General features: G+C 38.7%; 1 protein-coding gene across 4 annotated transcripts in view; it reads right to left on the bottom strand.

Annotated features, from left to right (window-relative positions):
• Positions 1 to 10,743, bottom strand: part of trabd (TraB domain containing) — a 36,968-nt gene that overhangs the window by 9,389 nt on the left and 16,836 nt on the right. For 3 of the 4 annotated variants that reach the window (XM_043713740.1, XM_043713741.1, XM_043713742.1), the window contains exons 5-9: positions 7,122 to 7,288; positions 5,280 to 5,420; positions 3,368 to 3,478; positions 1,475 to 1,614; positions 870 to 1,042 (exon numbers count right to left, since the gene is read on the bottom strand). In XM_043713740.1, the coding sequence (XP_043569675.1) occupies positions 870 to 1,042; positions 1,475 to 1,614; positions 3,368 to 3,478; positions 5,280 to 5,420; positions 7,122 to 7,288 (732 nt within the window). The remainder of the gene's footprint in view (positions 1 to 869; positions 1,043 to 1,474; positions 1,615 to 3,367; positions 3,479 to 5,279; positions 5,421 to 7,121; positions 7,289 to 10,743) is intronic. The other variant, XM_043713743.1, reaches the window with a different exon arrangement.

The raw sequence follows: 10,743 nt of genomic DNA, 5'->3' as shown, positions 1-10,743 counted from the left end.
TTGGCCAGCCAATTCTGTATCAGACAGCTATGTTCCTCTGAATCCCATTCCTCCTGACCTTCTGAATGAGCTTACCATGGGGAACCTTATCAAATGCCTTGCTGAAGTCCATACACACCACATCCACATCTCAACCCTCATCAACTTTTCTAGTCACATCCTCAAAGAACTCGATAAGGTTTGTGAGGCATGAACTGCCCCTCACAAAGCCGTGTTGACTGCATTTAATCAAGCCATGCTCTTCCAGATGGTCATAAATCCTATCCCTCAGAATCCTTTCTAACACCTTGCAGACGACAGACGTGAGACTTACTGGTCTGTAATTGCTGGGGATTTCCCTATTTCCTTTCTTGAAGAGAGGAATTACATTTGCCTCTCTCCAGTCCATATATGTACTTTTGGCGGAAGTGACTAAATTAATCAATAGACGAGATCGTACAATTGTTTGGGAGACACGGTGGCACAGTGGTTAGCACTGCTGCCTCACAGCGCCAGAGACCCGGGTTCAATGCCTGACTCAGGCGACTGACTGTGTGGAGTTTGCACATCTCCCCCGTGTCTGCGTGGGTTTCCTCCGGGTGCTCCGGTTTCCTCCCACAGATTACATTTGCCTCTCTCCAGTCCATATATGTACTTTTGGCAGAAGTGACTAAATTAATCAATAGACGAGATCCTGGATGAAGCAAAGTTTAGTATTCTACTCTTGCTTTGACTAATATCAACTAAATCAAACATGGAATGTTCTTGGAATGCAATCGTTAGCAGCACATCTAAATATACAAATCTCCCCCTTGGCAGTGAAGTGTTAAACAAAATCACAATGACCGTACTCATTCACAGTAAGTAATAAAGTTTCAATATAGGCTTACGTCCTAAAGCCAGAGGTAGTTCTAATGGCTTTGCTGCTTGCTTCAGCATGTAGGCTAGATAAACATCCCGTTCAGCAACAATTGTACGATGAAGGTCAGGAAACTCTCCAATCATTTCTGACATCATCTGTTCGAGAAGATCTTTTTGCTTGCACTTTTCTACGTCATCTTTACTGAAAGAGGTAGATTAGTTAAAAAAAATTATGAACATTTTCCTACCAAATTCGAAAAATCACTGAACTAGAATACAGTTATCTTTACAACACTGATGTAATGTTATTTTGCTATATATTTGTGAGGAGATGGAATTCACCAATAATCTCTTGACCTCACTGTTATGTCAGGAATTAATCCCATGATTTGATTCAAGGGATAAAAATATGTGTTAAGTTAATCACTAAATATAAAGTATGACTCAACCACTTCCAATAAAGGCCTCTCCATCGATGTTTACAGAATATCGTAAGCTTACCATTTTTTTCAGATATTAAACATTATTATGCCTCATATTTCAGTAGAACAATACAATTTATAATATCCATTTAGTTATTAATAACAGGATTGAAGCCTACAGTTCCATGAAATTATGAAGTATTTATTCATACCTGATAGGATCAGAGAGGAAACAGAGACCCCAGGCTAATTTAACCTTTTGCCAGATGGTAAGTGCAGCAATGGCCCTTTTAAAAGTGATGGGGATGGGCCTATCCCCAAGGTGAAACTTACAAAAAGGCACTTTTCCAGCCTGAAACATAGAAGATTGAACAGGTTTTTAAAACACCCACTTCTTGAATATTTGCATTTCAATATATCATCCTGTACCCAAAAACCTTTATTCAACCATATACCATTTGATAATGCAGCATTTTTGGCAATTTTCAGAAGTTAAAATTCAAATAGGTCAAGAAATCAATTTTTTTTAAAAATCATAATCAATGTATCTACTTAGAATACTATGCATATAGTCGTGTAAATGCAACTTCAGCAATAACTCTTAAAATGTTCAAATTATTATATTTTCCGAAGCTGACACAAAATCTTTTCAATGAGGCTTACAATTACAGACATGATAATCAAAAGGATGCCAGTCATTTTCTTGCAGGTTTGGTTCAGTGAGAATATTTTCAACTCAAAATGTTCATGCTTCATCTCAGGACTTGAGAACATCATCTCGACTGGCAATGACAGCATGGAGGGAATATTGTTGAAGGTGTTGATCTTTCATATGAGATGTTGAGGACGTAGGGATACAGAGGTTATATAGAGTAATCTAGAATCTTGGACTAATGGCAGAGAATTCAAGTTCAAATCTAATTGTGGCAGCTCAAGAATTTGAATTTGCTTTAAAAATTATGATTATATTAGATTGATTAGATTACTTACAGTGTGGAAACAGGCCCTTTGGCCCAACAAGTGCACACTGACCCACTGAAGCGCAACCCACCTAGACCCATTCCCCTAATTTATCCCTTCACCTAATACTATGGGCAATTTAGCATGGCCAATTCACCTAACCTGCACATCTTTGTGACTGCGGTAGGAAACCACAGCACCTGGAGGAAACCTATGATTATATTAGATTGATTAGATTGATTAGATTACTTACAGTGTGGAAACAGGCCCTTTGGCCCAACAAGTGCACACCGACCCACTGAAGCGCAACCCACCCAGACCCATTCCCCTACATTTACCCCTTCACCTAATACTATGGGCAATTTAGCATGGCCAATTCACCTAACCTGCACATCTTTGTGACTGCGGTAGGAAACCAGAGCACCTGGAGGAAACCCACCAGACACGGGGAGAATGTGCAAACTCCACACAGACAGTTGCCTGAGGTGGGAATTGAACTCTGGTCTCTGGTGCTGTGAGGCAGCAGTGCTAACCACTGTGCCACCATGCCGCCCGTATAGAAAACTTTTATTGAGAAAATAGCCAAGAAACTGTTGTCATAAATCTAATGCCTTTCAAGGAGTTAATTCTACTATCCTTGTCCAGTATGTTGTATATATGTGGCTGAACTCACATTAGCAGTGTTGAGCACACCCTCAAAAGAGGCCTATTCACTTTTTTCAAATCACATTGGAGTAGTTAAAAAAAAGGCGAACATATCTCTGCTATTTCAGGCCAATTAAGGAACCATGAAATACTGATTTTGCCAGTGATGTTCAAATTCAAAGAATTAATTAAAAATATTCAATACAGTATTCAAGGAAAGCACTGAATTCTCCCAAAGTTTTTCTTACTCACTAAACACCCACAAAATATACCATCAAGGTATGACTTACAGGATATTTATTATAGGCACCCCATGTACAGAACTCACATTTCTAAGACATTAATATTCATCTCAAACACAGGTTATTTTATCATAAATGTTAAAATATATTCCTCAAAGTAAATGTCAATTTATTCCATTTCAGTGTCATTGCACAGTCAGGGTGTACGAGTCCTTTCTAATTTCAAAGGACACAATAGCTGACAATTTGAAAGCATACCTCCTTAAAGGCCTCCCTGAATTCACCACCTGGGGCCATGCCCAGCTGTTCAGTGATGTGTGCAGAGACCTTCAATAGCAGCATTTGCATTAATCCAGACATTACTCCATTCTATTAAAACAAAGATGCATAAAAAAAGCTAATCAAACCATGAAAAAAAGCTCCAGATACAAACAACTACATTCAAAAGCAAAAGAATCATGTGACTCAGTAAAAAGTTGTTAAATGGTATGATAATGATCCTTGCTTATTTATTTATATAGATTGCTTATAATGCCAAGATCTATAGATAACTGTCCTCATTTGAACAATTTGTAAAATCTTTATTTAAGAACTCATTTATTCATTCAACAAGAAAAAGATATTTTTTTGACAGGTTTACTGGGGAATATATCTGGGCTATTTGAAAAAATTGTCATTGGAACTGCATTGAAAGATAGTAAATCTGTGCATCTAAAAAGCACAGAGGAATCATTAAGTGCTTACTGGGAAGAGGCAATAGAGAGAAAGGAGAGAGAGAGAAAGGGTAAAGGAAAATACACGGTGGAGAGAGAGAGAGGGCCTTCAATAAAAACACACAGGATGTATTTAGCGTCATTCAAATAGTCACAATGTCTGAAGTGCTTAGGCAACATAATCTACAAACAACAAAAAAATGAAAAATCTGTTAACTTGGCTTTGGCAATACTGATATGACCTGGAGTGAAATATCCTTCCCTTCTGTTAACAGTGCAAAGGCACCTTTTAAGGAATGTCCTGTTCCATCCAAAGGAAAACACCTTAAACTGTATACACAGTGATTATGTACCCATAGGATGAAATGAGGCATAAACCCTGCAAACCTCCAATTCAAGAGCTCAGTGTGTCATCAAGGAGATAGGTTTGACAAAGGATTGATGGGAATGGACAATTTATCACAGCACACTTCTGGCATGTGTGTCTGGTACTTAAGTCAATGAAATGACAATTCAGACTGCACTGTGGCATGCTGTAGATTTATTAAAAGCATTACCCAGTAGGACAATAAAGTCCAATTTCAAAATTAAAACCTACAAGTCACATCATTAGTTTAACTTATTTACAAATTATTTTGATACTGCCTGCTTTCAGCATGTTCATCTTCAAAAGGAATCAAATAGCTAAGTCAATTACCACATAGTGAAATTCGAAAAAGAAAATGTTATCAAACGGAGGTATTATTTAACTTTTAAAAAATGCAAAGATAATAACGTTAAAATCAAATAAATGCTATTGAACCTTTATTTTTTAAAAATATAGATTTGAGGATTTGAAAATATTTTAACCTGCAAAAATATGAAAAGTACATCTGGAATTTAGAACATATTTAAATTGGGATTGAAATGATTTGTGTAAAGATAGTCAAGACACAAGATCCAGATCATTAAAATATAGAGAACAATGGATAATATGGATGTTTGGCACATTTTAGGCAAGACTTGAAGTCAGAAAGGACTACTTATCCTCAAACACTGTCCCATAAGTACGTTCTAAAAAAGCTGGACAAACATCTCGTTAGGATTGAAAAACAGATTTAGGATGAGAAGGAATAAAGATGAGCAAACACTCTAACAAACATCAGCTGGATAATAGGGGCCATAGAAATATCAGGCCAAGGAAGATATTGCATGAAGATAAATTATGAAAAACCGATTTTAATAGACATTTCACTATTAGAGTTGGCAAACAAGCCAAGCATTGAGTTCACTGATAAAGTATATTATATCATAGCTTGGTACCTCATCCAATGTGTAATTTTACAGAGATGTAGTGATGGTTTACTAGTTTCGACACAACTAACATTGATGTTCAACACCAAAGTGAACAGCAACATTGCTACAAACCAACCTTTTATGTACTAAGCGTAGTAGATAAATCAGACTAAACAGACTACCTGTTTTATAGCTTGTTGCAACTTGTCTAGATTGATTTCTCTGGCTTCCTTTAATAATGTTTTTTCATCCATTTTGAGCATGGAGACTCTGTACTGACATAGTTCCACAACCACCACATCTGGCTGTACCTCTTGAATAGTCTGGAACAAAAGTACAAAATGATAAATGCAACATGCCATTAGAAACGTGCTTATATCAGGTTGAGGTTATTAATGTGCGGTCACTATTTTGAAGGTTATCCAAATGGATTCCATTAGCTCCTCTGCATGAAAGAAGTTAACGGAACAGCTACTGAATTTGCCAACATGAGCAGTCACGATAAAGTGTGTGTAACATACTCAGATATTCTGATTGATTGATTACTCACAGTTAGAAATTAACATCCGTATACAGTTCCTGTCAATTTTTTGCAACATCATTAATCATCAGGTGTTGTAAACTGTCTAATGTGAACTCATTGCATAGAAATAACATACTTACTGGTGATAGCACTGTATCAGCTTAGTCAGCAACCTGTACTAGGACTACACTCAATTGCACCTCAATCTATATATCTGGACAACTCACAATTGTAGTAATATAAATGTTCAAAATAATTTGATTTATCCTTACAGGTGCTCAATGTAAAAATCCCATTCCCATCTTTGTGCATTCCTAATCCTGCACTCAGCCAGCTTCTACTTCATGCAGGTGTGGCTCCACAACAGTAAACAGCAAGGAATCCAGACTTTTTCCTGTCCTATCTTACATCATTGTGTATTTCTTCTATTCAGAAGGACAAGTGCAACTTTTTATCTGAAGCTGTCTAATGGTGCAAAACTCCATCAGCTGAGATCACTAACTCAACAGAAGTATTTAGTTGGTGTATTCTCAAATTACATTTTACAAAAGTTGATTTGTGTAGTGATAATACAAACACAGCAGAATCCCACTCATCCAAAATGGTCAAAATACATAACTGCTCGAATAACTTTGGGCCATTCTGATCAATGTACTATTTCTGATGCAAGAGTACTAACAAACTAAATTATAGGTTGTACTCTGTACAACAGGATAAAATAATTACAGTAATAGTATGGAAAACACAGTGAGCCACAAGAGCACATAGGTTTCATTCAGTTTAATAAATAAAAAAAGCATTAATCATGTATACAAACCATTAATAAAACTGCACTCTTTCTGGCCTAATTGATTCTTCATTACAAAGAATTCATTTTAAAAAGTTGTCACAAATATTGTAGTGACATACAGATTATATTTCTGAAATAATCATCAATATCAAAGAAAGGATTTTAAGATTTGGCCAAATTTCTGAACCAACTATGGCAATTTTTTGCAAATAAGTTACATTTTATCAATTACATCACTAACTGGGACAAAAAAAAACAGAATTTGCTGGAAAAGCTCAGTAGGTCTGGCAGCATCTGTGAAGAAAAATCAGAGTTAACATTTCAGGTCTGGTTCTGAGGAAGGGTTACCAGACCTGAAACGTTAACTGATTTTTCTTCACAGATGCTGCCAGACCTGCTGAGCATTTCCAGAAACTTCTGTTTTTGTTCCTGATTTACAGTGTCCGCAGTTCTTTTGGTTTTTATGTCACTAACTGGAATTTCACTGAGGAATGATGAATGTGGGTACTGAAACATACTGCAACCTCTCCAGCCCAAATAAAATAATCCTGATCTTAACACTGGCTTTGGGGATCAACCTTATTTCAGATTAAATTTGAACATTCACAATGCATGTTGTGGTCCTACGAGGGTCAAGATTCCATTGCTTCAGCATTTATGCTTTGTTTAAATTCAATATTTTTAAAAAAATTAAACTTTTCTCATTATTACCTTCACAACATCTTTTCGGCTACTCTCACTGAAATGGGCTGTGCCAACTAGATAGACTTTACAGCCATCTTCTGTGCCAAGTTCAGTAACAGTATCTGGTAGATTTGGTTTCCCTTGTCTTTTTCGCATCTTCATCTCCCACAGAAGTTTAAAAGCATCTTCATCTGCTGTAAATAAACAAATATGTTAAAGTAATTTATCCATCACACTGCCAAATGACAGCAAAATTGTAGCTTGGATCCACGTTAAAAAGTACTGCAACTTCAAACTGCCAATTGTCAGAAGCTGTATAAGTCTTCTTAAAAACGTTCCTACAAAAAGAATGACACACCTGGGACTAGAAGCCAGGTTCATAATAATGTGTAAAGTTGAGTAATTTTTCACATTTATATGTTATTTTTGCAATGTATTATTAATTGACCTTGAAAGCCACAGCACATTTATAGAAAGGGATATCTGTTGTCACGTGTAACAAACCTAGGCAATATTTTTTTCAGCAGCAGCATATGAACTCTTGTTGATATAGTAAATCCAGTTTAATATACTAATTAAACTCAGAACTACATATTTGAGACATAGAAAGTTTTTACAATTTCCAATTAAGGTGTTTGCATTCCAGTCATTGCACTAAAAAAAAATGATGACACACAGGTTATCAAAATAATACTTTTCCAAGAAAGGAATTTTTGCTAGTCTAAGACAGAAGTTTTAAATCCAAGCAACTGTGACATATGTGAGGTACATGAGTAACACAACAGAGGACACTAAACTTCAATACAATACAATGTTCAAGTGGCTTATTAATTCAGTTTTCTCCATTACATATTTGCAAAGTGTCAATTGGAACTCTAAGCACAATTCCCTGGCTTACACCATTCCTGAGCATACGGAAATAAATAGAAATATAACCCAAAATACATTTTATTGAATCATAGAATCCCTACAGTGCAGAAAGAGGCCATCGGCCCATCAACTAGTCCAAGAACTCCTCACCTACGTTTGGGACACCACCCACGCCCTCTACCTCCATAATTTTCATTTCCCCAGCCCCCAACGCCTTATCTTCACCACGGACATCCAGTCCCTGTACACCTCCATCCCCCATCACGAAGGCCTCAAAGCCTTCCGCTTCTTCCTTTCCCGCCTACCCAACCAGTACCCTTATAAGATGATCAGAGGAATAGATAGAGTAGACAGTCAGAAATTTTTTCCCCGGGTACAACAGAGTGTTACAAGGGGACATAAATTTAAGGTGAAGGGTGGAAGGTATAGGGGAGATGTCAGGGGTGGGTTCTTTACCCAGAGAGTGGTGGGGGCATGGAATGCGCTGCCCGTGGGAGTGGTAGAGTCGGAATCATTGGCGACCTTTAAGCGGCATTTGGATAGGTACATGGATGGGTACTTAATCTAGGTTAGAAGTTCGGCACAACATCGTGGGCCGAAGGGCCTGTACTGTGCTGTATTGTTCTATGTTCTAAGGAGTCACAAGTAAGCAGTTTGATGGAATACTCCGCCACTTGCTTGGATATGTGCAGCTCCAACAACACTCATGAAACTTGGCACCATCCAGGACAAAGGTGTTGAATTGTTTAATATCCAATCCAGCATTTTAAACACTGACTGCCTCTACCACTGGCGAATCTCTAGTAGCAGTATGTAACTTCTAGAAGATGAAGTGTAGCAACTCAAGGCTCTTATAAAAGCACCTTTCAGGCTTGCCTTTATTGGTCAGTACATCGAGCATACGAGTTGGGAGGCCATGTTATGGCCAGACGGGACATTAGTTAGGGCACTTTGGAATACTGTGTTCAATTCTTGTCTCCCACTATAGGAAGGATGTTGTGAAACTTGAAAGGGTTCAGAAAAGATTTACAAGGATGTTGTCAGGGTTGGAGAGTTTGAGCTATCAGGAGGGACTGAATATGCTGGGGTTAATTTCCCTGGAGCATCGACGCTAAAGGGTGACCTTACAGAGGTTTATAAATTCATGAGGGATAGCTTTAAGGTGAGAGGGCAAAGGTAAAAAAGGGACCTCTAAGGGGCAACCTTTTCACTCAGAGGTGGTGCGTGTATGGAATGAACTGCCAGAGGAAATGGTGGACGCTGGTACAATTACAACATTTAAAAGGCAACAGGAAGGGGTTAGAGGGATACGCGTCAAATGCTGGCAAAAGGGTCCAGATTTATTTAGGCTATCTGGACAGCATGGAAGAGTTGGGCTGAAGAGTCTGTTTCCGTGCTGTACCACTCTATGACCAGAGAAGAATAAGTGTAACAAACACAACTTCTAGTACCCCTCCAAGCCATACACCATCCTGACTTGGAACCATATTACCATTTGCTCACTGTCAAAATTCTGGAACTCCCTTCCTAACAGCACTGTTGGTGTGACTACATCGCATGGACTGCAGCAGTTCAAGGTTGTGTCAACCTTTTGAAACATGACCCACATAAATCAATAACTGTTAAAAACCAAATGACTGACTGAAAGGATATCACTCCAGCCTATTACCCTCACCTTAACCTCCTTCCACCTATCGCATTCCCAACACCCCTCCCCCAAGTCCCTCCTCCCTACCTATTATCTTAGCCTGCTTGGCACACCCTCCTCATTCCTGAAGAAGGGCTTATGCCAAAACGTCGATTCTCCTGCTCCTTGGATGCTGCCTGACCTGCTGCGCTTTTCCAGGAACACATTTTTCAGCATCGGCCCATCAAGGCTGCACTGAACGCCTAAAGAACATTCCACGCAGACCCAGACCCTCACCATATCCACATAACCCCACATTTACCATGGCTAATCCACTTAGTCTGCACATCCCTGGACCCTATGGCCAATTTAGCTTAGCCAATTCACCTAATCTTTCAACTGTGGGAGGAAAATGGAGCACCCCAGTAGCCACCTAAGGCTGGATCAAACCTGGCTGCTTGGCACTGAGAGGCAGCAATGCTAACCACGGAGCCACTATACTGGCTGCAATGGGCACTACAAGAACTAATGACTGGAACAATTCTGCACAAACCTTAATTTCCATGCCCTTTAAGGACCCATTTAAGAAAAATCTTTTCAACTTCTTTGTAAATTAACGTGACTATTAATTGCACTTCTTCATTTCTCCTGTTAAAGTTTGCATGCTGAAGAGGGAAATCTCATCAAGTACTTGCTAGTGGGTCCTAGAGCGGAGTAACTCCTCACCAAATTTTAATATTACCTTTCTGGTAAATGTAATAAACTTAAAGACTATCAAGTCAATTGTAGTTATTTAAAATTTGCTCGTAAACAGAAATCTCAAATTCTATTCACCTTTCACCTCCAGAGAGAAAATGGGATAATAAAGGGAATATTTTTTCCGTTGTATAGAGGAATCTCGATTATCCGAATGAGATGGGCAGGCACTATTTCATTCGGATAATTGATTATTTGGTTAATTGATTCAATGCATTTCCTCTAGGGCTCGGAGTTTTCTGCTTCGTCCACTCCCTGTTCAGGAAACTAGGCAGCAGCACACCATGCATGAGCCTCCGTCCTCCCCTCCCTCAACCCCATCCAACATGCCCCCAAACCCGTCCAACACCGCTCCCATCTGCCCCCAACTCCATCCAACACGCCCCCACCGTCCGC

The sequence above is a fragment of the Chiloscyllium plagiosum genome, chromosome 23 (assembly GCF_004010195.1).
Source record: "Chiloscyllium plagiosum isolate BGI_BamShark_2017 chromosome 23, ASM401019v2, whole genome shotgun sequence".
In the NCBI taxonomy this organism is placed as follows: Eukaryota; Metazoa; Chordata; class Chondrichthyes; order Orectolobiformes; family Hemiscylliidae; genus Chiloscyllium; species Chiloscyllium plagiosum.
This window is presented reverse-complemented; position numbering and strand designations above follow the sequence as displayed.